The 26,965-nt window shown below is 49.6% G+C and overlaps 1 protein-coding gene across 1 annotated transcript in view; it reads left to right on the top strand.

The window, feature by feature from the left end:
- The window catches only part of NOS1 (nitric oxide synthase 1), a 115,125-nt gene that overhangs the window by 12,849 nt on the left and 75,311 nt on the right, over window positions 1–26,965 (top strand). The window contains exon 3 of the mRNA XM_047828819.1: window positions 14,452–15,578. Coding sequence (XP_047684775.1) covers window positions 14,869–15,578 — 710 coding nt within the window. The 5' untranslated portion in view covers window positions 14,452–14,868. The remainder of the gene's footprint in view (window positions 1–14,451; window positions 15,579–26,965) is intronic.

The raw sequence follows: 26,965 nt of genomic DNA, 5'->3' as shown, positions 1-26,965 counted from the left end.
ACGTATGCCACAACGTGGATGAGCCTTGACAACATGGTGCTGAGTAAAACAAACCAGGCACAAAAGACCACATGTTGTAGGATTCCGTTTGTACGAAATGCCCAGAACAGGCAAATCCATAGAGACAGAAAGTAGATTGTTGCCAGGCGCTCGAGGGGGACGGGCGGGGAAAGGGAGGGGAGAGAGAGAGTGCTTAACTTGTACTCATTTTTTTAAATCTCTTATTTTGAAGTAGTCTTAGACTTACAGAGATGTTGCAAAAATAGTGCACCAAGTTTCTTTATATCCCTTATCCAGCACCCCCTGATGTTAACGTCATTCAGAGCTTTGGTACAATTGTTAACTAAGCTATCAACCTCACTTGAATCTCACTTTTCCCACAAATGACCGTTTTCTGTTCCCAGATCTTATCCAGGATCCCACACGCTTTTAGTGCTAATTTCTCCTCAGTTTCTTCTCCTCTGCGACAGTTTGTCACACGGGCTGCCTCTTAGGAGTGTGAAACTTCTGAAAACTACTGGTCAGTTACTGTGGAGGAGGTCCCTCAATTTGACTGTGTTCAATGCTTGTCTCACGATTGGAACACAGTGGTATCCCTTTTTTAAATTGACTCATTAAATACTTGTTTTGGTCGATAATAGACAAATGTAGCTGGCATCTCTGTACCATGGTTCCGTGGATATTATTCCTTAAGATGAGGCTATAATAAGGGCGCCTGGGTGGCTCAGTCGGTTGAGTGTCTGACTTTGGCTCAGGTCTAATCTCACCATTCGTGAGTTCGAGCCCCGCGTGGGGCCCTGTGCTGACAGCTCAGAGCCTGGAGCCTGCTTTGGATTCTGTGTGTGTCTCTCTCTCTGACCCTCCCCCACTTGTACTCTGTGTGTGTCCCTCTCAAAAATAAATCAACATTTAAAGTTTTTTTTTTAAAAAAGATGAGGCTATAATAAGTATTTAAGGTAAAAAGTGAGTCAACTGTGAGGAAGACAGATGATTGCATAGGTGAGGCGCAGGTGGTCGGGGAAACACGACATCGTTTTGTGTAATTTTCACAAGAGCCTCGCAAAGTAAATACTAGTATTTGCCATTTTACAGATGAGGAAACAGAGGCACAGAGACGCTAGATGTCTTGCCCAAGGCCACCCAGTCAGTAAATGGCAGAGTCAGGATTTGAACCCAGGGCCTACAGTCTTAACTATGACAATCCCCCGTAAGACTTCCTTCCTGCCTCTGTGATGTCAGCTTAGATGGTGCTCGTGGTGGTTTTACTTTCCAGGGGGGACGTTCGCAGAGCTCTGTTCAGTAAGACTGAATCAGGCGGGCATGTGTCGCTCAGGGCCGAGGGAGGGGTGTCTTCTAGGGGCTTTCCAGATGCACTGGTACAACATGGGATGAAGACCCAGCCAGTGCAGGGAACCCCAAGGTAGAGTCACCTAAGGAAAATGAATGAGATCTTGGACTGTGTGTTCCCTCTAAGTGAAGGGAAGCTGGTCTCTGTGCAGCTCTTGTCGGAATGAGTAGGCAGACTGCTTTGACATCAAAAGCGAAAGCTCCATTTAGAGAGAAAGGTGTCACTCCAGGAAGGGTTTTGTAAACCCCTGCACCAAGTGGAGTGAAGCAGCAGCTAGGGAGTTAAAGGTGACTGCTGTGTGAAATGCTCCCCCGTTCTCGTAGCTGTAACCCAGGGAACATGAGGGCTGGATGAGCATCGGCCACGGGGCACAAGCGGGGGCAGATGCAGAGGGCTGTCAGGAAGGTGGGCATCCCATTGAACACCCAGATCAACCAGGGGCACCTATGGCAGGACCCAAGGTCACTAAACACATCTGTCCTTTCATTGGGCAGCTTCTAAAGGTGACCTTCCTTGTTTCTCTTAAAAACTCCCTATGTAACAGGGGTCCCACGGTCAAATAGATACCTCCAAGGTCCTGGCAAGGAACAAATGAGTGAGGGCGGCTGCATGGGGCTGAGGGGAACTGGAGAGCCCATGCCCCATCTACAGGGGGCGCTGCTATGGGGCGCCTGGGGGGGCTCAGTTGGCCAAGCATCCAACTCTTGATTTCTGCTCAGGTCATAATCTCACAGTTCATGAGTTCAAGCCTCATGCTGGGCTCACCCTGACAGCACGGAGCCTGCTAGGGATTCTCTCTTTCCCTCTTTCTCTCTCTCTCTGCCCCTCCTCTGCTAATGCACATGTGCATGTGCTCGCTCTCTCTCTCTCTCTCTCTCCTCTCTCAAAAAATAAATAAAAATAAACATTTAAAGTGGGTGCCACTACCCACCCCAGCTGTTTGCCGACATTCAGAAATGCAGATCGAGGACTAGCACACCGTCCAGCCTTCCAAAAAAACCAGAAATTTGCATTTCATGTGAAACTTCCAGGATTTTTTACGTAGTGGTAACCAATTTGAAAAAAAAAAAAAAATGTTTTTAGCTCTGTTGACCAAACAGAACTCATGTGTATGCCTATGGGCTGTTGTCTGTAGCATCTGACACAAGACTTTTTGAAGCAAGTGATACCCTGGGTCTAAAAGCACTTTTGTGCAGAACGGTTTATAGTTTAGGTGGAAATGAAATTTCGCTGGCAATTGCCATTTTTGCAGGTCACAAAATAGGTGGATATCTGCAATTTTACTCGGTTCGACCTAATATTGTTCTACCCCCTTGACTCAAGTATTCTGCTTGAAGCCTGAAGGGACTGCAAAAGGGTAACACAGGCATTTAGAGTCAAAGTGGACCAGGGTTTCTCAAGACATAAGGGCACACCAATCGCCCAGGGTCGTCTTAAAATGCAGAGTCGGATTCCTAGGTCTGGGTTGGGGGCTGAGGTTCTGCAATTCCTAACCAGCTCTCAGGTGGTGATTGCTGGTCCGTGGACCACAGTTTCCATATAGTAGGCACTGGACCGTGTCCATCACTGGTGACTTTACAAACTTTGTTGAGAACCCCCTCCTCTTTGCCTCTCCTTTTTCTGAATCCAAGTGTTCTTACCCGAGGATGTGAGGTCTCCTTTATTTGTTCTTTGATTTGTAATGGGCCGTGTTATCACCTCCCTGTAGCTGCGTGACAGCAGCAAGTGAAATGACCCCGGCCCTGCCTTCCTGTGTGGCAGCCACCAGCCAGAATAGTGCTCTGGATATGGCATGGGGTTCTCCAGGTCCCTACGGTCCCCATCGCTCCCTCTCACCTCCCGCCTGGGCCGCCTCCTTCAATAGCTGTGGACTCAGGGATTGAGACTCTGATTTACTGAGCACCTACCATGTGCTGGTCACCTTGCTGTGCCCCAGGGATCCAGTGGTAAACCAGAAAACCAGGGTTCCCGTCTTCAAAGAGCATACGATTTCATAATTCATTTAGGATGATAGGTTTGGGGAACAACGTAGTTACTCAGTAAAAGCTGAGTAAAGGAAGGAGTTGTGGCCGGTGTCTCTGACACTATGATCTTTCTTTTTATTTTATTTTTTATTTTAAAAACTGTGTTATTGTTTGTGGCTCCCTTCATCAATACTAGACAAGTATAATCAGCTTTTTATCCTAACAATGAATTTGATCTTTTAAACATTTTCTTTGACAAGCAATTAGTATGGGGTCTATGGAACCCTACAGAGCTCTAGGGTATCTAGGACACCTGAGAATCCTGAAATTGCATGTGCAGCTTCTGTGATGATTTTCCCCCTGCCTTCACCTGTCATGGTTTCTTCCCACCCCCTGTTATCAACCCTGGATAGGCAGATAATAATTGGAGGTGGTTCATCAGGAAGGGTGGGGAGGGATAAGATACTTGACTGCTTGGATTTATTTTGAATAATCAAAAAAAAAAAGTAAAAACAGACATCAAGTGCATCTACCGAGGAGGCTGTGCCTCACATCCTGAGATGAGCATTAATGTCAAATATAGGACCCCGAATACATTTCCTGATTTCATGGGGGGAGTAAGGAAAATAAGCATGGAACTTGAGGTTGAGAAGAAATCATGCAAGAGACCTGAATCCTAGTTCTGACTCTGTCTCTAAGAACCTTTGGCAAATCCTTCCCTATCTGTAAGCCTCAGACTTCTCATCTGTAAAAGGTAGGGTTAATCCACTGACTTCTACTCTTATTGCTTACTGGATCATGGAGTGCTTAGACAATCATATTAGGGATTGTCTCCCCATGTAAACACACATATGCACGTGGTCACAAAAGTTGTGCACACAATTCCAGGATTGTCAGGGATCCCTGAGCCCTGCTGGGGGTCCATATTATGAACAATTGGAATAGAAACCCCCTACAGTCCTTTCAGCGACCAATTACTAAAATTATAGGTAGTTATCAGGCCAGCTGAAATAAAAATACACAGTAGTATTTGGAAAGTGACAACAAAAAAGTCTTTGACCTGTCATTATTTGTAGGTGATATAATTATCTGCTTAGAAAATCTGAGACTAAAATTTACTGGAGATAATAAAAGAGTTTATCAAGTAAAAAAAATTAAAAAGCAACGACTTTGAGCTCAGACAAACTTGGTTTGAATCCCCATCATTGGCAGTGGCTGCATCAACTTCTATAATATAATTAATCTCTTTGAGCCTCAGTTTCAGCATCTATAAAATGGGAATCATAAGATCATGTCCTTCATACAGTTGTTGCAAGAATGAAATTAGGTAATTCAACAAAGTGTTTATATATACAAATGTTCAAAATATTGGGTTGAATTTGATCATTTGCAAAACTGCTAATTTAGGAGAGTTAAACCTAATTAATAAAAATTAAATTAAAGAAATTGCTGTGGATAGCTGATCATTTATTTAGTAAATATTTATTTTGTGCTTACCAAGTGCTAACATATTTTAAGAGAGTGAATGATATCTTTCAAATCAAAGCAGACCTAGGCTGCCTTTACAAATGTACATCAAACCCATACCTGCCTTGGTGAGCTATTTTTCCTCCTGTCTTTCACCCTTGTCCCCACATCCATGCTAATATAGGGCAACCAAAATGCGTTTAGTTAATCTGAGAGTCTTGATCTTTTACTCAAGTTTAACCCATTTACATTTATTGTTTTTACTGATATATCTGACATATGTGGTGTTATTCTTAGCATCATAGTTTGCATTTTCTATTTAACATATTCTCCCTTTGCTGAAATTCATTTGTAACTGATTCAGACCTACGTGGATACTGTGATCTATTTGCAGGGAACTTTCAAGTTAAGGGAGCAGATATTATCAGTTCTTCCTTAAGATAACCACTCTTACTTTTTCCTTCCGAGGGCACCTTTTGCTTGACCCAGTTTCCCTGCACCAGGGACACCTGGGCATGAGAAGAGAAACTTGGTTGAGTCTCAAGCTAATACTGAGCAGCAATTTGAAGAGTACCATTCTTGATGTTGTCCTTGAAATAAAGATGTAGCATCGCTACTACAGTTGAAATTCACAGTTTACAAAGTGCTCTTTACAGCATCTGTCTTATTTAATCTTCACAAAAACCTTGGACATGGTTGTTATTACCTTTTCAATTTGACAAAAGGAAATTGAGATTCAAAGTGTTTAATGACTTGCCCAATATCAAATGGCTGGGGAATGAGCCAAATCAAGTGTATGTTTCCTGTAAATATACAGTGTTGATGTGTCCCAAAATTATGGAAATAATGATATCAGGAAATGTTGACTTTTGCAATATCCTAGACCAGAGTTAAATTATTTATTACTATGCAAGCAGGACAGTTCATCCAAATAAGGTTCATTCATTCTTATCCTTTCTTTTACCGTATTTTTTCCCTGCCCTCTGATGCTCTCAGCCAGGAAATAGCATCACATTCCATCTACTTGTGGAAGCCAGAAGCTGGGAAATCACCATGGACACCTCTCTCTCCTTTGTGCCCTCTACCCACTCAGTCACCACATCTTGTTGACCCAAACTCCTAAGTATCTTAAACCTACCCTAAGGAGCACCTGGGTGGCTCAGTCGATTGAGCATCTGACTTCAGCTCAGGTCATGATCTCACGGTTTGTGAGTTCGAGCCCCATGTCAGGCTCTGTGCTGACAGCTCAGAGCCTGGAGCCTGCTTCAGATTCTGTGTCTCCCTCTCTCTCTGCCCCTCCCTCACTCATGCTCTGTCTCTCTCTCTCCAAAATAAATTAACATTAAAAAGTTTTTTTTTTTAATTATAAAAGGGGTGCCTGAGTAGCTCAGTCGGTTAAGCATCCAGCTTTGGCTCAGGTCATGATCTCATGGTTCATGGGTTGAAGCTCCACGCTGGGCTCTGTGCTGACAGATCAAAGCCTGGAGCCTGCTTCAGATTCTGTGTCCCTTTCTCTCTGCCCCTCCCTCAGTCACACCCTGTCTCTCTCTCTCTCTCAAAAAGAAACATTAAAAACAAAGTTTAAAAAAATTAAAAAAAAAAACCTGCCCACTTTCCCCCTTCCTCCCTTCACTATGCTAACCACTGTCATTACTCATCTCTGGCCTGCCACAGCCTCCTAACTGGGTTCCCCGTAGCCAGCCTTGCCTTTCTGACCCATTTTCCATGCAGCAACCAGAGTGATGTTTATCAACTCTAAACCTGACCATAGAACTTCTGTCCTCAAAACTCTCCAGTGCTCATCATTGCTGTAAGAATAAAGGCCAGAATCTTAGCTTAGCTCTCAAGAGACCAATGTGATCCAGCTTCTGAAGACCTCTCCAGATTTATAAGACATTGGCTTTCTTCTGCCACAGTGGAGAGGGCACAGTGGACTACCTCAAATGTCTGCTCTCTCCCTCTGCCTTCTCAGCGCCTTCTCTCCCCCCCCCTCCTCCCTCTTACCATCCACCCCTTCAGTCTGGCTAACTCTGACTCTTCCACCAGGAAGCCTTCCCTGACCACCACCACCCAGACTGTTTGGTTTCCTGTCCGTGTTCCTGCGAACAGCCTGTATTTCCACTTTGTTCTGCCTGCTGCACCTGTCACTAATACCTCTTTTCCGCCCCACTCTCCCCCACCCCCAGCTTGTAAGCTCTGAGGGCAGGGAGCTATCTTACCCATCCCTGCTCTTCCACCGCCATCCTCCTTGCTGACCCAGGTGGGAGCTGTGTACACTTTCATAATGAATGAATGGATGGTGTGAATGGGGAAAAAAAAAAAAGGAAGGAAGAGAGGAAGGGAAGGAGAGAAAAGGGGAGGAAGAAAGAGAGAAAGAGGGTGAGGTTAATTGGGGGTATGAAATATGCACTAAGTCTTTGTGATGGTTCTTAAGCAGTGTTTCAGAGCCCACTGGTAGTGCTTCATTTTTACAGTAATGAGGCCATCCTCTTGGCTGTGAGTATGTTCACATATCTGGCCTGAAATTGCTCGTTTTCCTTGAGGTGCGGTCGAAAGCGACTCTAAAAATAGTCACGGAGCAGTGCCACACGTTTCACATAGATTATCCCATTGGATGTACTCCCACTTCATTTCTACCTGAAAGGTAGAAACCATCATTGTTCCCATCTTACAGATGGCAAAGCTGAGGCTGATAGGTAGGAGAAGTGGGTCACAAACTCTCGTCTTCTGGCTCTAACGCTCGCCACTCTGACTGCTGCGTGACACCACCAGCAATGGAGCATGTCTGGCGAGGGTCGCGGGCAGTGGAGGTGCATCTTTGCGGATTTTTGTGCCACTGAGGGGTGATGGAAGGAAGCTAATTACCTTAGCCCCAAACCCTGGGGTTTTCTGTCTGTATGATGGATTTAGTGCTCTACAGCTGACTGAACTCACTCATAAAAATGAGCTTTGCAAAATGAAGATGAAATGTAGGCTCCATAATTCCCCAGATCTATTCCAACATGGGGACGACAGCCCTGTAGCTCTCTACTGATGATGGACTGGACCCACGACACCCCCATCCCACCCCAGTGGTGGTGACTCATCACCAAGATCCGGGGCCTGAGTTTCTGGCTGCCTCTCTTGAGTTCCACATTCCAACACACCAAACCCTGCTCCTTTGGTGATGCGAGGACTCGGTGACAGGCACCCACTCCACTGAAAACCAAGACCAGCCTGTGCGTCCACGGCTTTTAGTTGTCCTTCGACACAAAGTACTTTAAGCAACGTATGTCCGTCCATTGACATCACAGAGGACCAAGAGCATAATGGCTGCCAGTGTGATGATTATTAGTAAAAGCAGTGGGAAGAAGATTTGTCTGATGGGCACTGACTGTAGGTACGGCATGTTGTAAGAGCTCAGAAAATATTAACTATTATTCCGTCTTCACGGACACCCTGAAGAAATGCTGTTCTCATCCCCATGTTATAGATGCAAAAACTGTGACTCAGAGAGGTTAAGCAAACTGCTCACCATCACAAAGCCAAGTGGAGAAGCCAGAGTCCAGATTTAAGACAGTCTGGCTTCAAAGCCCATGCTCTTTGGTTTCTATATGATACAAAAACAGAGTAAAAGATGAATAAGTAAGCATCACCAAAGAACATATAAAAAAAAGAATATATAATAAAAAGTAAGCTTTTCTCCCACCCCACCCCTAGCCTCCCAGCCCCCTTTCCCAGAAGCAAGCATATTTACCAATATCTTGGGTGTTTTTCCAGAGATGTTCAATGCATCATCAAACTTCTATGGAATTATGGATGAATACATAGGATGGATATGTAAATATATTTATATGTCAGTGCTCTCCACCTTTTAAAATTTAATAGTGCATCTTGAAGCTGCTTCCCCATTGGTCCTTTTTTTTTTTTAGAGAGAGAGAGAGAGAGAGAGCGAGTGCACAAGCCAGGGAGGAGCAGAGGGAGAGGGAGGGAGAGAATTTCAAGCAGACTAGGGCTCAGCATGACCTGAGAGTATGACCTGAGCCTAAATCAAGCGTCAGATGCCCAACCGACTAAGCCACCTCCCCATCCCCACTGGTCCTTTTAGATCTATCCCCCACCCTTATTTAATGCCTACACAGGATTCCACTGCATGCATGTGCCATTGTTTATTTAATCTGTTGATACTCTGAACAACCCTGCAAGGAAGGTGTGTGTGTGTGTGTGTGTGTGTTAAGGATGTTCCCTCTAGTGTATCTGCAGGAGAAAGTCCTAAACATTGAATCGCCAGGCCAAAGATCTGTGTATTTTAAGTTTTAGGCTAAATCTTGCCAAACTGCCATTCAAAGAGATGATACAGTGCAGCAGAGTGAGAGAGTGAGGGCTTCCCGAAGCCTCACGACGAGGCACGCCATCAAACTTGAAACCCCCGTGAGGCCTCATTCTGCTAACTCTGAACTACTTGTAAGATGTGGGCATCCGATCTGAGATCAGGGCCATCACCACCAGCAAGCTGTAGTCATGAAACTGGGGGAGTTACATGTCTCTGGGACCCCCAAGACACAGAACGCCAGCTCACCTCCTTGATTTGCAGAGGTTGGCGGGTTTGTAGCAATGACTTGCCAGCGTGGGAGAAAGCGTGTCAGATTGATTCCCGGGTGGTGTTCTCTCGGGGGAAAGACTGCAAATTAGCAGTTTGGGAGATACAAGGAAGTTGGTTGTTTTGTTGTGTTTTGCTGTTGTTTTTTTAAAGAGCACGGTTGAGTTACGGTTTGGGTCTTTGGTTTTGTTTTGCTTTTAAGAGATGGAGACTTGGAATTTGTTCTTAAATGAGATTGAAGGGAGATGGCAAATGGTGCCATAACTCCGTCCGCGATTTTGTGAGTGCGCAAGCAGAAAACACCCAGGAGTTCACAGGCTGGGTGCTGTTTCTTCGATACTGCTCACTTAAGAGGTAATATGTATGTAATTAAAAACAGCATTTAAATGATGTTCAAAGAGAAAAATAAGGTAGTCAGTGCAAAGGATGTCTCCCTCCTACTTCTGACTGCTAGTATTCCTTGTGAATTGCAACCAATTGCTACCCATTCTTTCCAGAATATTCTCTGCATTTACATGTGAAGAATTCACACATGTGCATCTTTCTTTTTGTACCTTGGAGCTCATTTTGTACCTGTGAATAGAGATCTGGCTCATTCTTTTTATTTATTTATTTATTTTGAGAGAGAGAGAGCAAGTGCATGCATACACGAGTGGGCGGTGGGGGGGTGGGGGGCGGGGAGCAGAGAGACAGAGCCCGGGAGAGAGAATCCCAAGCAGGCTCTGCAGCTGTCAGCACAGAGCCTGATGTGGGACTTGAGCTTACAAACCGTGAGATCATGATCTGAGCCGAGAAATCAAGAGTCAGACGTGTAACTGACTGAGCCACCCAGGCGCCCCTGTTCTTTCTCTCCTACTAGCCTTTGAAACCCAATGTGTGTTTTGCTCCTGCAGCAGACCTCCATGGAACCAGCCACAGTTAAGGAGTTCAATGACCGCATGTGGCTAGTGGCTAGCCTCCTGGAGGGCACGGCCCTAGACCCCCTCCCCCCACCTGTTGTTGATCCACGTTGAATGAGCCTCTTGCTTCTCCAGGCCTCTGTTTGCTCACTTTTGAACGGAGGTTGGGTTGGATCATCTCATCGGCTGTCCTTCACCCTAACATCCTCTGACTTTCGGTGCTACAAATGGAAAGTCACGGACAAGCCAGGACAGTCAGGTCTTCTATGGCAGCTTGATCTCCACATCTAGAAGAGGGGGACAATCAATGGTGACCCTGATCAGAGTGAGGATGAAAAAAATATGGCAGCTGATGAGGGTGTGCTTTCGGGAGGAGGATAAATGAGGCGTGTTGGTATTAGGGGTGGTGTTAGGATTAGGACCGACCCTGGTAAGCGCTCAGAATCCACCTGCTAGATGCAAGGTTGCCGCCTGGGTTCACTTCACCTTGTCCATGGGTAAGGTGGGGATAGCAGTTTCTCCTTGCGGTCCCTGCCAGGATCAAATAAGGCACCCGTGCCGAGGGCTCAGCGCCGTGCTTAGCACACAGGAGATTCTCCCTTACTAGAAACTGCTGCCCTCCCCACCCTTCTGGTTGCAAAAATGCAGCCCAGAAAGGGGAGCGGCTTGCCCAAGGTCGCACAATGAGATGGTACTGGCAGACGCTGGCCTATTTTGGCTCCCTCCTTCTCCCTGGCAATTGTCCCGAAAGTCAGCCGCTAATTTCCTCGCAGCCAGGTAAATGAAATAAATACCCCCGACACCACTGAACTACTCGAATGAGGCCCGGGTCCAAGTATTGTTTCCACGGTATGCACGAGGGCGTGCACGCGTGTGATTTGTTTCAAGTCACTGCTCCAAAGGGTGGAGGCTGGGTCGGCAGGATACGCGGCCCGGCACCCGGCTCCTTGTGTTCAGAGCCCTGTACCGCCACCAGCGCCTGATTCCGCCGTGTGATTTCCAGCAAAGGGCCCCCTCTAGATGGCACGTGAACGACCTCTGGCAAAACTGCGATGGTGTAGAAAATTAAAATTAAAAGCCAGGAAGCCCGAATCGTTGCATATTATGTAACAATAACAGGAAGCCATTTCTTCTGAGCGTGTGCTGTGTGACATTGCTTGAGGACCCCGATTTCGCTATTTTATTTAATACCCCTGGGTACCCAGGGCAGTGTAATCGCTTACCAACGCCATTTTACAGATAAGGAAATAGAAGTCCCGAGAAAGTAAAGAACTCCTCTGGAAACAGAGCCAAACACAGAGCAAAAAAGGCCCGTAAAAATCTCCCCTGTGGGGGCACCTGGGTGGCTCAGTCGGTTAAGCTCTGGACTTCGACTTAGGTCGTGATCTCATAGTTTGTGGGTTCGAGCCCCATGTCGGGCTGTGTGCTGACAGCTCAAAGCCTGGAGCCTGCTTCAGATTCTGTCTGTCTGTCTCTCTCTCTTTCTGTTTCTCTCTCTCTCCCTCTCTCTCTCTCTCAAAAATAAATAAATATTTAAAAATTTTTTTTAATCTCCCCTGTGGCAGAAGGGTAGGCAACCACCCCAGCTGACCCAGGAGCCTCCTGGACACTGGACCTTCACAAGCTGGGACAAATCGGTCTCCCTGTGGCAACTTAATGTATTCATCTGTTAAATGGGGATATTTGAACCTGACCCTGGTCAGAGTGAGGATAAAAATACGGCAGTAGGTGAGGATGTGCTTTGGGGAGGAAAAGGAGGGAGACAAAAGTGTTGCGGGATTGTTATTAGGATCCAGATAGATCCTGGTGAGTGCTTAGAGTCTGGTCACTGAGGCACAGGGCTTGTTCTCTCTCTCTCTCTCTCTCTCTCTCTCTCTCTTTCTTTCTGTCTCAGCAGACAGTGAATATCCCTGCTCCTCCCAAGCCCAGCCTCTTTCCGGTTGTTTCCAAAGATCAAGTTGCCTTCCTAAGGCCGAAGTCTGAGAAACAGCACCCCAATTTCCCAAGTGCCAACCAGCAGCCCTCCCTGATTTGGAAACCAACTGAGAAAGAGGAAAAACTGAGCGTGGCTGGGAAGGCATGTGGATCGCTTTATTCTTTTCCTTTTCTCTTAAGCCAAGCCCAGGTTCTGTCCTTTCCAAGGTCTGGCCCAAGCCAGAAGTGGCAAAAAAAAAAAAAAAAAAAAAAAAAACCTCACAAACCTCGCCTCCCTAGAAGCTTACGTGTGAGTCCCTTCTTTAATTGATGAACAGAGTCCACTGCCTAACTTGGACGCTCAAGAGAGATCTAGAGGTCCCGGCTGTCTCTGCTTCCACCTAAACAACGAACGTCCTGGGTTCAGTACCCAGAAGAAATGAGTGAAGGAAGCCAAGGGGTGGGGGGAGGGCCGGTCCTCCACGGTGAGGAGAGACACAGGGGCTCTGGGTGGTTTCCTCTGCAGAAAGAAGGCACTCGGTTGGTCGACACACGGGCCACACGCGCTCACACACACAGCAGAGGAATGACACAGCATGAGGGCGATGCATGAATACACAGAGAGAAACACACACGCACAGCGTCGCCAGATGGAGAGCGCAGCCTGGGCCGGGCCCGGGGATTCATTCTCCCCTCACCCACGCACAGGGACTGGTGGAGTTACATACTGCGAGCTGCAAAGGGGGAGGTGGACTTGCTCCCCGCCCCGCCTCGAGGGGATCCAGGAAGCGGCACCTCCTTCTTGGGGGTGTCTGCCCCCCGCCTCCTGCTCACAGAGCCAGTGGGAGCCGGTCAGCTGCCTCAGCCCCCGGATGACCCCGGGAATTCGCCAAAAGGGAAATGAGGAAGTGAGTGTCACTTTGTTGGTAGTGGCAGATGGGGGCTCCCTCCCCGCGCTGAGTGTGGGGACGATGCCCGCAGGGAAGGGTGTCGGGATAGAGCTGGAACCAGGACTTGATCGGGGGGACAGAGAACCATGGAGGGGTCCTCTGCTGCCTCCCTCCTGCCCCCACTCCACCCACAACCCACAGACGACCTGCTCCAACCCAGACACGTAGGACTCACTAATAGCCGCCTGCTGTGTGTGCATTCCACAGGTGCACACCCCCCCCCCCCCGGGCCATAGCATCTTCAGCGAGGTCCCCTGTTGCGCCCTGGTACCCCCAACCATACCCCGTGTCTCCAAGCCCGGGGGAGCCAGGGAGAGTGAAGAAAATAACCAGAATATGAAATTTAAAAAAATCAGAGTGTAAGTTTAAAAGCTCGGGCTCAAGAGTGGGGCACACCTGAATTTAAACCTCTCTTTGCCATCATTTCTGCATGACCTTGGACAAATAAACTACCCTTCCCAGGCTTCTCATCTACTGAAGGGTAATTGTGAAGATCAAAGGAGAAAAAATATATACGTTAGGAGCGTACATACTCAATAAGTGTCTGCTATGTTTAATCTTTTGGGATTTTTCTTCAGTCAACAAATACTCATTGAGCACGTGCTGTGCGCCTGTGCTAACCCTTAGGGGGACACAGTCCGCTCTTCCAAATGTTTCCGCATTAGGGTTTCGGGTTGTCTGTGGAATGCAGATGCCCTCCAGAGTTTTGCGTGAACCCATGTCTTCCGTATTTATCACACCAAATTTGGTTTATACTGGTTTGTAATGCGGCCACGTCTGTCCTGTTGAGCCTGGAACAAGTCGCTCATTACAAAAATGGTCAGAGAGGCCAATTGACATCATTGGTGGCCCTCCTCCTTCCAGTGGATTTGTTGTGGGGACTTTGGGGGTAGCTGGGACAGAGGGTCCAAAGGTCCGTGCCGGCTGAGCTCCTGACCCGTGAATGGAAAATGTTTGTAAAACACACAGAGCCAAAGACCACGTGACAGGTTGACTTCACGAGGTGGGAAAGAGATAAGAGATAAGATCGTGATTCTTGCCATCTGATTTCCACAGTTATCAGTGGTTTTTCAAGGAGACCCTCGGTCTTAGAGGGCTTTGCTCATGGGAGATGAAAGCAGGCAATTTGCAGCTCACTGGGAAGGTCCCCCCACTCCCCTCGAGGAGGAAGGATTTCATTTCTAGGTTGGCTTCCAAGCTCCAGCGTCTCATGGTTGGACTTCTCAGTTGGCTGCCTTTTCCATCTCGGTTTTGAAGGTGGTGTTGGGCACTCCACATCAATCTCTCTTTTGTGATTCTCTCCACCCCCTCCCTTGTTCCTCCTCTCCAGCACGGGTCTGACGGGCTGGCGGCGCCCGGAGAATAGTGTGCCGAAGCTTGCGTCACCTCTAGACACATCTAGACACATCCACCAGACACATCTCCTCCCCAGTCTGCCTGACCTGTTGCTTGGGGACACGTCCCACGGCTGGTCCTGACGTCCGCCTGATCAACCATCGCTTCCTAGAGAACGAGGAGGAAGGCAGACGCAGGAGATCATGCCACCGATGGCCGGACAGCAATGAGCGGGTGATGCCGTGTTGACGTCAGAGACGGAGAAGACAAAGCCCCAGAGCAGCTCATTCCTGAGACGCCTCAGCACCAGCCCCCTCTTCCTCCGAGCACGCCCTGAAGCCTGGCTCCTCTTGGTGAAACCATCTTGGCTTGACGCATTTTGAGGTCTTCAGACACCTGGGTAGTAGACACCATGGAGAATCAGGTGTTCAGCGTTCAGCAGATCCAACCCAACGTCATCTCCGTCCGCCTCTTCAAGCGCAAGGTGGGGGGCCTGGGGTTCCTGGTGAAGGAGCGGGTGAGCAAGCCGCCCGTGATCATCTCCGACCTGATTCGAGGGGGTGCCGCGGAGCAGAGCGGCCTCATCCAGGCCGGTGACATCATCCTTGCAGTCAACGGGCAGCCCCTGGTGGACCTGAGCTATGACAGCGCCCTGGAGGTGCTCAGGGGCATCGCCTCTGAGACCCACGTGGTCCTCATTCTGAGGGGCCCCGAGGGCTTCACCACTCACCTGGAGACCACCTTCACTGGGGACGGGACCCCCAAGACCATCCGCGTGACACGGCCTCTGGCTCCCCCCACCACCGCTGTCGATCTGTCTCACCAGTCATCGGCCAGCAGAGAGCACTCACCGGCAGTGGACAGGGCCACGGGTCCTGGCAATGGGCCGCAGCACGCCCAAGACGCTGGGCAGGAAGCCGGCTCTCTCCCCCATACCAAAAGCCGGGCTCCCGGGCCCCCGGGCCAGGACTCTGCCAAGAAGAGCATCCAGGGCAGCCAGAACAGTGATTTGCTCAAAGAGATAGAACCTGTACTGAGCCTTCTCACCAGTGGGAGCAAAGGGATCAATGGCGGGGGACCTTCTAAGGCAGAGACGAAGGATGCAGAAGTCCAGGTGGACAGGTAAGCCCTGTGTGTGTGCATGGATGTGTCGTACGCAAACGTGTGTCGCAACTCAGTCTCACAGCCCAGAAGCCAACCCCAGCCATCCCAGACACCTGCAGAGGCACCTGCCCTCAACCACTCTTGCCTCTTTCTCTCAAAACTGCAACCGTAGGAACAGAATGGGCGTAACCTCCAGCCTGTATCTCTTGCCACGAGACCCAGCTGACAGTCGCGGTGGCTGATGTCACGTCTTCCAGCAACCCCTCACTCAGCATGGGTATTTTTGCGATCTGCAATTCATGGGGCAGAAGACTGAGGCTCAGAGAGGAGGGGCCCTTCCCGAGTCACCCTGTGAGCGAGAGCCGCGTGTCCGCGGCGGCCTCCGCATAGGGTGAATGCCAAGGTCCTGGGAAGAGAGAGGGGATGGGCTGAGGCCTGCACAGCCCTCAGCCTAAACCAGCTCTTGCCTTGGGCAGCCGCTGGAGAGCAAGGGAGGTTCTAAGGGAAGGGAATGGAATCGAAGTAGAGGCCCTGGCCCACCCCCCCAAAACGGCGCTCTTGGTCAGAGTCTGCAGGAACCGAGGCGAGAACAGGAAAACCCGGGTCCCGGCCCCTCTGTGTTTGCCAGATTGGCATTTTCTGACTCTGTGGAGGAAGAGAACAGGTGACACAGTGGGCGATTCTAGCTCCTTCTCTGGGGAGGAGTGGGCAGCTGGGCCAAGGGGTCAGAGAATAGTGGGTCCAGGGACAGAGGAGAGAGGCAAGCTTCTCTGTGCGCCCATTCTGGTCTCAGGTTAGCACAGCCCCCACTTCTTACCCAGCCCCCATGTGGGGCCACCCAGAAACCCAGGACAAGATTTCCCACCCACCCACCTACCCACCCTGTCCCCAAGGACCCCTGAGTGTCCAGAGAGCACTTAGAGGTCCCCAGGGTGTCCCTCAGGAACCTGGATTAAAGCAACTCTCTCCAGGCCCCTGCACTGGTTTCATTTAACACATGTTTGTTGAAGACAAACCCGGCACCAGGGGTGGAGGGAACACGCCGACCCTCTGACCTTGTGAGTGAATGAAATAGACAAGCCCCGTGAGCTTGGGGACCTTACAGTGTCACGGGGAAAAGGCAAAGAATCAGTGAGATAAAAATGTTAACATAAGTAGGCCGTCAGATATGTGCTGAGGAGATACACGGAATCAGACGGGGGTCAGGAAGTATTGCGGACGGTGCATTTCAGAGAGAGAGGCTGGGCAGGTCTCAAGGAAGCAGATGTTGGAAGACCCGGAGGGAGGGGAAGAAGGGCACGTTGAAGCTTTATGGAGGAGGGGCATGCCGGGCAGAGGAATGGCAGGTGCCAAGGTCCTGAGGTAGGAGGGTGCCTGATGTGGTGGAAGGCCTGCGTGGGACCCAGTCTCCCTTCCTGACAGGTCAGCCCCCCAACCAGCCTTTGAGGGGGGCCCTCGGTCTATGGCACCGCACCTCAGGCCACCGTTGCATCCTGGAGTTTTCCAACTTCTCCCACCTGGGCAAAAGCCCAGCTGATTCCAGCAATACCCCGAGCAGGAAGGTGGGGTCTCTGCCAGAAGCCCCAGGGGTTCCCTGCTGCCCTTTGAGCTCCTGTCCTCCAACCTGCTTCTTCCCTCTTCCGTGAGCTCCTGGGGGGGGGGCGCAGTTTGGAGTCTCCCCATACCTTTGGTCCCATCTCCACAGGAGATGGAGAGTCTTGGCCCCAGTACACAGGACATGATGTTACCCTCTCGGTGGGGCAAGTGGGTGGGGGCCCCTATTGTCCTGACCTTCCTTGCCAGAGCTGGGGGCTGGGACCAGTCCTCAGGGCTGTCCTGGCATACAGAGCTGGGGCCCGTTTCACCCATGACTAAGCCTGGAGACCCTCCCCACCAGGCTAGAGCCGGGTCCTCAGGGGAGCTGCCATTTCCCAGGTTTTCCTACGACAGCACCTGCAGCAGAGATAACATATTTTTGTTTTGAGATAACATAGGTCTTGATGTAGTTTCTGGGCAGCCAGCGGCCCCCAAGTCTCATCCGGTGGGCTTAAATCCTAAAGCATCTACAGAATCCAGAATCAATCATTGGCCTGGTTTTCTAGGAGGCACCAGATGTGCCCCCCCCCCCCCCAACGAAGTCTTCTGAGCACAACCTCTTCGTCCCCATTCTGGATATATGTGCCTCCCTGCTCCTCAACACCCCCTTCTCCTAGGAAGAGCAATGGGGCCCTGAATGAGTGTGACAGTCCCCTCCCGGAGGCTGTATTTAATGCTCCATACGCTTGGTTCTGATTCTCAGCTGGGCATGGGGTGGGCATGGGGTTGTGAGCATCAGAATTCCCTGGGGCTTTCCTTCAGCCCCGCCCCAGACCTAGGAGCCTGAATCTCCCTGTGTGACATAGAGAAGTCCCCCGGAGGGTCCCTCTTAGCATTGGGAGCTCGGCCCTCCCCCTCCGAGAAGCCAGTGTGACCCTCTCCCAGCTGGCAGTGGCGGGATGCAAAAACCTGATGCAGGACACTAGGCTTGGGTGAGGTTGCCAAACGTGAAGGACTTTAACGGGAGCCTGGCCTCAGGGGCCCCTCCAAACACCGCCTCCAAAAAGCAGCCTTTGTTTCCCCGAGGACCGGGGCAGGACATGCTGGTCTGACACGGGGTCTCCTCCGGCAGACCTATTTTCCCAAATTGGGAGGCTGCACCTCAGCTCTCAACCCGCCCTCATCCATCACAGTCCTCCCTCCAGTGACCAAAAGGAGCAGGAAACGCTGCTTTGGAAGAAAGTGGCCCAGGGCAAGTACAGGGCTCCACGAACCCCGCTAGGGTAAACGGTTCTCAGCAGGAGTATTATCCAATAATAGTGCATGGTCCCCTAGCACAGTGGCCCATGCCTGTGCTCAAAGCTCCCCACCCCCCACGTTAACAAATATTTTTAATTTTTTTAACGTTTATTTATTTTGAGGGACAGAGCACGAGCAGGGGAGAGGCAGAGAGAGAGGGGGAGGCACAGAATCTGAATCAGGCTTCAGGCTCTGAGCTGTCAGCACAGAGCCTGACCCGGGGCTCGAACCCACGAACCATGAGATCATGACCTGAGCAGAACTCAGATGCTTACCCGACTGAGCCACCCAGGCACCCCCACAAATGTTTTTAAATGCCCCCTTTCTTAACCAGGAGCTAATAATGCCCTAACTATAAACGAAAGGAGACCAGGCATAAAAGTAATTTATCATAACAGAAGCTGTAATTTCATCTATCAGCGCTCAGCTATTTGCCCCTAAACAGAGAATTGGTCCACTCACGACCATGTCAAATGCAGGTGGAACCAGGTGTATTGTTTTGGCCACTCAGATGCCACCAGCGGTGTCTCCTTGGTGATGTGATCTTCCGAAATGGTGACAGACTCCCAATAAAATGATGTCCTGTCTTTTCCCGATGGTTGTATGCACGGAAAACTGAGTGTATTTTAAAGCCATGTTTTAGCGTAAGACTGAATCGGGGTCTTGACTCAGAAGTTTAAGCTTGCTTTTCATCTTGGTTGATGTGCTAAGGTCGCATGGCAGGCAGGACCCTTCTTCCTTGTGTGGGTTTGCCCCTGGACCATCCCCAATGCCACCTCCTTTCCACCGTGATGCCAGGGACCCTCACCATCATTGGAAAAACCAAAAGTGCCCTCAGAAATCACCAAACTAGGTGACAGGAATAAGAACCTTGTTAAGTGTCAGCGTCCCAAGTCAGGAAATGCAAGCCCAGAGACAGAAGGGTCTTCAACGTCACTCTGGGCTTGGCGGGCTGGGGAGGATTCCAGCCCCTTGGAGCACGTGGCCGCCTGGAAATTACTCAGCCTTCCAGTGGCTTCCCCATCCAGGCTGCTTTTTGGGGTGTGGGTCAGAGCTGGCAGCCTGGATTCTGGATGCCCAGTGAGGCCGGCTGCCTACCAGGCCTAGAGCCCCACATCCGGGTCACAGCCAGCAGGCTGTGGCTTCCGGGGGCCAAGCAGAGGCTGGGGCTGTCCCTGGTTCTCAGCGGTGCCCTTGACTCTCCTGCTCTCTTGGCCTCATTTCCTTCCTTCCGTCTTTCCTCTTGGACGCGGACCTATTCACCTGCTTCATCTAACTCCTTGCCCTCACGGGCGTCCCTAGTCCTGTTGTTTGGGAATGCTGGCCCTCCGTTGGGGAGAGAAGCGATGTTTAGTCTAGACACAGTCTCACCCTTGATCCCAGGGGGAAGGTGGGCCCGGCAGGTGGTGGCAGTGTGCGGGGAGCGTAAGGAAGGGAAATCTGGGGGCTTCTGGGACCTTCGGCACTTGCGAACGGTCACTTTAAAATGCTGCGTGTCAGAGGATATCCAGGTTGTTCAGATTGCTGCCCTGAAGGAGGGTTCTAAAGAGGCCAAGGTCCCTGGTCCAGCATCCATCTGGACCAGCCGGTCAGCCTCGCCCTGCGTTCTGATGACTTCTCCACTCGCAGGGCACTCGGTTACTCACAGAGAACCTTCATAATAGCCATCTCTTCAGAGCTTGGGTGAATTCAGCCCTGCTTCCTAAGTAGGTTGTATGGTTTGGGCCGCCTTATAGGCAAGGAAACTGACGCTCAGAAAGGTGGGGCAATTTGCCCAGAGTCACACAGCCCTGGCCACAGAGTGCTCATCTTGGTTCTGCTAGAAATCTCATGGTGGGTGGCTACAGTTGACACGAAACCGGACGAGAAGAGGTGGCTGGAGGCTCAGAAGTCAGTTTCGATCCTAGAGAATGAGCTTAACTGGGGAGAGGAGGTCTCCTGTGACAAGCCTCTGTTTTATGACCAACATACTAATCAAGCTGAGCCCTCCAGGGGGCCTGGCCGCACACTAAGGTCTTTACATCAGTTACCTCATTTGCTCCTCATAGCACCCCATTTTCCTAGTAAGCAAGCCAAGGCTCAGAGAGGCACAGTCACGTGTCCCAGCTCACAGAGCCAGCAAATGACAGAGCCAGGACTTGACCCCAGGCCCATGCTCTTGGCCTCCACTAACATAGATTACACTGTTGGCCACAGTGCACTTGACCGCTAGCCATCAAGTTTCGGAGGACTTGGGATATTTTCTCAGTCTGGAAGGGAAACTGAAGTGCCCTCCACGCAAGATAGCACCCCAGGAGAACTGACCTCAGACCAACCAATGACCGCACTGATTCCAGGACTGTCTGCAATAGAGGGTCTCCTCCGTGACTGCACTTGACATGTCTTATGGCTTTGAATCAGTCCGTTGGCATTGACTCCAATGACTGCCTTCACACTGAACCTCAGTGCAAGTTTTCATTCTCACCTTGACCATGTGAACATAAGGGGCTTCCCCAGTCCGTTGTTTCCTGGGGAGGGGAGAGAAGCCCTGGTTATAGAGCTATTACTCTTACTTTGCACTCTCTCCTATCTGTGCCCCGTCATCTTGTCAAGTGGCACCCAGCCCCTCATTCTGAGGAGGAGCTATGGAATGAGCCCACGCAGCCACACATTCATCCCCAGATTGTGTGCAAGGAAGGGGAGCTTCTCACCATCTTTCATTCAGCAAATATTCACAGAGCATCTTTTCTGCCCCAGATACTGTCCTTGGAACTGGGGATCCACTGATGAGCCTCTGCCATTATGGAGTCACAGACAAGAAATGAATGATAAACAGATAGACTCAGGCTCTCAGGCAATCATGTTAGATAGTGACACATGCTATAAAAGAAATGAAATAGTGATTTGAAGAAATATGGCTTGGGATTGGGGGAAAAAAAAAAAAAACTAGATCAGAGGGTCAGAGAAGGCCTCCCTGAAGAGGTAACATTTATACTGAGGCCAGAAGGTATGAACCATGTGAAATCTAGGGAAGGGCGTTCCTGGCAGAAGGTACAGCAGGAGCAAAGGCCCTGAGGCAGGAACAAGGTTGAGATGTTCAAGGAACGAAAAGAAGGTCTGTGGGACGTGAGTGTAGTGAGTAGGAAGAGAGAGCTAGGCACGCATACACACACACACACACACACACACACACAGCCCAAGCCATCCCTGCCCCTGCCACCAAATATTCATTGTATCCATTTCCCTTTGCAGTCGTAACAAATGACCACAAATGTGGTGGCTTGAAACAGTATACAATTATTCTCTTACAGCTCTGGAGATCTTACATCTGGAGGCTCTAGGGGCAAATCTGTTTCCTTACCTTTTCCAGCTTCTAGAGCTGCATCCCTTGCCTTTCTTGGCTGGGGCCCCTGCCTGCCCCTTCCAGCATGAGCATCTTGCTTCTGGAGTCTCATGGCCTTTGTCTTCCATGGCAGAACTCCCTCTGCTTCCTTCTCATAAGGACACATGTGATGGCATCCTTACGGCCATTATAGTTAATGGCCCATCCAAGATGATCTCCCCAATTTCAAGATCCTTAACTTCATCACCCCTGTAAAGACCCTCTTTCCATATAAGGTAACATATGTGGGTTCTGGGGATTAGGATTTGATGTCTTTGGGGGCCGTTTTCAGCCCCCCACCCCCATCCAACAAGCCCTACTGAGCAATTCTGTGGCCAGACCCTGGACTGGCCATTACTATGAGGTCTCATTGGACTGGGCTCAGTGTCCTTCCTTCTAGACCCCCCTTTGCCATCATTAGCTACATATTTTAGGAAAGCCCCTTGACCTCTCTGGGCCTCGGTTTCCCCATGTGTAAAAGTAGCGTGTGGGCCAGATGAGCCCTAAGATTCCTTCCGGAACTACCATTCAGGGTCTTCCTGAAGGTCAATGGTGGGCACGCTCATCACAGGCCAAGCAACTGACCGGTCCACCTCCTGTCAAACCCGCCTGGAAGGTTCACTGCTCCATTCGACCTCCCCAGACCATCACTCCAGGGAGAGGCACTCAAACACCGCTTTAGGTCAAAGGTCACAAACTGGGGACCGAGGGTCACAGTCAGATCTCCCTCGAGTTTTATTGGGCCTGCGGAGTTTTCTGAAAAAGCGATTTTGTGGCAAAACAGAGAAATCAAGAGGTTTCACATTAAACCTGATTTCCAGCCTCTCAACAATAAAGAGAGCATCGGAAGAGCTATTAGGACCAAGTCTCTATTGTGGGGAGACAACCAGCCTCGGGAGCTGTGCGGGAGCTGGCATGGGCTCTCCAGTGGCCCAGGATCCAAAACCAGCCAATCTGCTCAGCCCAGACGCTGCAAACACTGGAGGTTGAGGATCCTGCCCAGCATTTGTGATGTGAGCAATTACAGTCGTGATTGCTGCTGAGCCCAGAGGCCCTCACCTCACTTCTCAGCTAGAGGATTGCGGTAAATTCCAGCTCTCAAGAGCATACTTTTCTCTCGCACAACCTTCCCCCACCCCAGCACGAAGAGCTCTAGAACAAAGCTTTGCAGAGACCCCAGATTCATTTTCCACAGCCCCCAAGTCCTCCTGTTTTAACTTAGCTCCCAGCATCCACAGCCAGGTGGAGGGGGGGTGGGCGAGAAGGGGGGTGGTCAGGGAATAGTGTGGTGTCTGTGGAGAGATGCAGCAGGCTTCCTGCCAGGAGCAGCTCTCCTCAGCAGCCTCCTTGCCCGGTTGGGCCAGAGCAGGTGGCCCCCACTTCCAGACTGTGCCCTGCACACAGGCTTGGCCCTCCTGCTCCCCATCCTGGATACTTGGGGTTGGTTGGTGGTCAGCACTGGGCTGATCAACACATGTGCCAACTTCCTGTGGAGTTGAGCCCACCCCCTGTGTGAGAGTCTGAGGCCTGGCCCCCAGGAAGCCCCCCAGTTGGAAGGATTTGGCGAAGGTTCTTAGAAGGTCTAGAGATGCCAGACTGACTGTTGGCTTGGGTATGATTATCTAGCTAGCAAAGTGGAGGAAAAGGAGCTTTAGTTTAGTCCTTGCCAGAAAGCATAGAAAATGCTCGCCAAGTGGGAGTTAGACTTCCATGCCTGGTTTTATGGGTGGGGGGGGGGGGAGGAGAAGAGAGGGAGCTTGGGGGATGTTGATATTTCTGACCAGGAGGGCTCCTTGCTGGTCACAGCCAAGAGTCAGGCCCAGAGCCCTCCCAGGAAGGTGGGTCTTCAAGGAGGTCTGTGAACCATGTGGGGTGCTTTTGACAATGCAGGTTCCAGGGTTCCCTGGGGACCCAGACTCTCCAAAGGGCGAGTTCAGGAGAGTTTTAACAGTTGATGCTGATGCACTCTGAAGTGAGAAATGCCAAACATGATGGCATGATGGCTCCGGGGTTACTGGTCCACCTAGAATGCAAGCCCACTGGAGGATGGCCTTTCCAGAGGGCTAAGGACACCTGAGAGGAGATAAAAGACACTTAGTGAAGACAGTCTCTTCAATCCCATCTGGGAACAAGGGACAACTGGTAAATAAAGCCTTGTAGACACAGAGATGGGTATATAGAACAAGGAAGGGAAGGCTGGGAAGCATGAGATTGGGGTCCTCAGCCACACCCAAGCCAGTGCTTCTCAATAAGGAGGAGTACATTTGGTTTCCTCCCCAAAAGGACATTGGGCAATGTCTGGAGAGATTTTGGATTGTCACAACTGGGAGGGACTGTGGAAAGGGAAGGAGTGTTACTGGCATCTAATGGGTAGAGACCCCCTAGAGAATGCTGCTAGACATCCTACAAGGAACAGGACAGCCCCCCACAACAAAGAATTACCCAGCCCCCCAAATATCAATAGTTCCAGTTTGAGAAACCCTGATCTAAACTGAGACAACTCCAGGCAGCTGGAAGGACCCACACTCATGAGTATGGCAAAGGAAAGTCACCATCCTGGCTTCTAAGAAGTCATAACAGTCCCCATCCACCTCCACCTATGGACTCCCAGTATATTTATTTAAATGAAGAAATGATGCATTAAAGTTACGAAAATCTCATTCAACAGATAAAAACATTCAACATCCCTACTTCATTTGGAAAGAAAAATCAATACCTAAATTTGAAGCTCTTCAAAAGTATGAGGTTCAACCAAATGGCCCCTCTGCTACCCTCTTAATCCCTGTTCTCAGTGATTCTCAGCCAGCACAACAGCAAGAAGGAACCACCTGACTTTCAGGCTTTCTCCACTGCTCATTGGTGCTGTGACCTTTGACAAGTTACCTAATCTCTCTGAGCTTCAATTTCCTTAGTTGTTGATGAAGATGCACATGTTTAGTTAGTTCTGACTATGTGTTAGGCATTTTACATGCATGACTTCATTTAACCCCCAGGAGAGGAAGAGTGTGAAGTGGGTGTTGAAGGTTGAGTAGGAGTTGGTTCCTGGCAGAGGGAAGATGAAAGGGCATCCCGGGGACGGCAAGTATAAAGGTAGGAGTGGAAAACAGTGCTCCTCGGGAAGAGGGGAGAGTGGAGATCAGGACTGAGAATAATGGAAGTTGGGAATCTAGAATGGAAGCAGAGAATTCCCAAAGTCCTGTGCTCTGTGAACAGCTTAGAAAGGGTCTGGGTGTCTCTGTCTGTGCCCCCCAACCCCCAAGGAAGATGCCCTTCTTGGCTAAGAGCTACGTGCGTCCGTTCCCCAGTGTTGAGGGACGTTAGGCTTTGAGGGATGCTCACTGCTATAACCAATATGTCCAATGCTACAACCACCAGCTACATTTGGCTACTTAAACATGATGAAAGTTAGGTAACATTTAGATTCAGTTTCTCAGTGACCATAGGCACATTTCAAGTATTCAATTGCCACATGTGACCAGTGGCTATAAAACTGGACAACATAGACGTAGGATGTTCCTCTCATCACAGAAAGTTCTACTAGACCGTGCTTGCTTAGAGGAATCTTTTTTGTTATTATTATCTCAGAAAGAGAGAGAGCACATGAGTGGGGTGGAGGGGCAGAGGGAGAGAGAGAGAGAATGAGAATCACAACCAGGCTCCACACTGAGCATGGAGCCCGATGTGGGGTTCAATCCCACAAGTCTAGAATCATGACCCGAGCCAAAATCAAGAGTCAGACACTGAACCAACCAACACACCCAGGTGCCCCTTAACTGTTTCATAGAGAACTAGCATTTCCCTTTTTCTGTTTCTGTCTGATCATCCCATACATTAGCAGTAAGAGCAACCACCAGTAGGTACCACACAGCTAAGGGCTGTAAGCTTTACCTTATTTAACCTTTGCAGCAATCCCATGAGCAAGGTATTATTAACCCTATTTTAGAGATGAATAAATGGAGAATTCGAAAGTGTGAGTATCCAAAGTTGCACAGCTTATAGCCAGCAAAGCCAAGAGTTGAACCCAATGCTACCCAACCCATAGCCCATGCTCTTAACCAGCAAACTACCCTGCCTGTACGAACCCCATCAAGCAGCTAGATCCCAGGGTGAGCAAATTTGCAGCAATAAGCCAGATATTTCCCTCAGACCTGGTTATCACTGTCAGACTGAGAGTTGGGAAATACTGACATGTACTTCTGTTTTTGCTCCTGGGTGAATGGAAACGAAATAGTTCAACCTGGATGTTCCCTCTGGTCCCATATTAAAAATATTCTTCCCCTGCTCCTCGCACAGGACTCTTAAATAAGTTTGTTGTTGACAAAACACTTCAAATGCATTATTTAAACAGAGGTGTTAAAGGCTTTTTATAAAGGGGGGAACTGCAACACAGAAGTAGCTCTCCCTGAAAATTCACACAAGACAAGCGATTTTGGAGTTGCTTAGGTAATTGTTGCCTGTTTAATTCTTGCAAACTGGCCTCATTCAGCAAGAGATGTTGCATTACTTGCTCCTTAGCCTCTGGCTTAGAGTAACTAGTTTTTCCTGTCTCTGTTTTAAAAAAGGAAGGATCTGGGCCAAACATTATTCAGACCTAGTTTCAAATCTCAGCCCTTCTTTGTCTTACTGTGGGAACTCGGGAAACTTACATGACCTTTCCAAGCTCAGTTTTTGCATCTGTAAAATAGGGCTTTTGTTGTCTGTTGGGATAAAATGAAGTAACATCTGTGCAAGCACCTGGTATGTTACACATGCTCCAACAATGCTAACCTCTCTTCTCCGCTAAATCGCCACTTATAGTCATGTGGTATCATGGGATCAGGACTTTCAGAGCTGAGAGGGAGCAGAGTGACATTTAGAGCAGCCCTCTCAACAGACAATTTCTCTGTTTATCACCATGTAGGTGAGCCGTTGACTTGTGAAATGTCTGTAATCAAGAACCACTCCCCGTGTGTTTTGGTGACATTTTTAAAGAGGGTAAAACAGAATGTTCCCTCTGACAATTGCAGACCTCTCCGACCAGAAGAGTCAAAGTGGCTCTGACGCAGGCCACCAGGACTTTTGGAACATTGTGAGGAGGGGAGGTCTGGATGGCCCCGAGTGAGCAGCCAGAGGGCTTGAGCCCTGGCTTCCGATTGACCCCAAATGACTGTCAGCGCCAGACTAGAGGTTGGGGGAAATTACAGAACCAGGATTCTAAGTCCCCAAAGCT

The sequence above is a fragment of the Prionailurus viverrinus genome, chromosome D3 (assembly GCF_022837055.1).
Source record: "Prionailurus viverrinus isolate Anna chromosome D3, UM_Priviv_1.0, whole genome shotgun sequence".
Lineage (NCBI taxonomy): Eukaryota > Metazoa > Chordata > Mammalia > Carnivora > Felidae > Prionailurus > Prionailurus viverrinus.
Note: the sequence above shows the minus strand (reverse complement) of the source record. Positions and strands in the feature narration are given on the sequence as shown.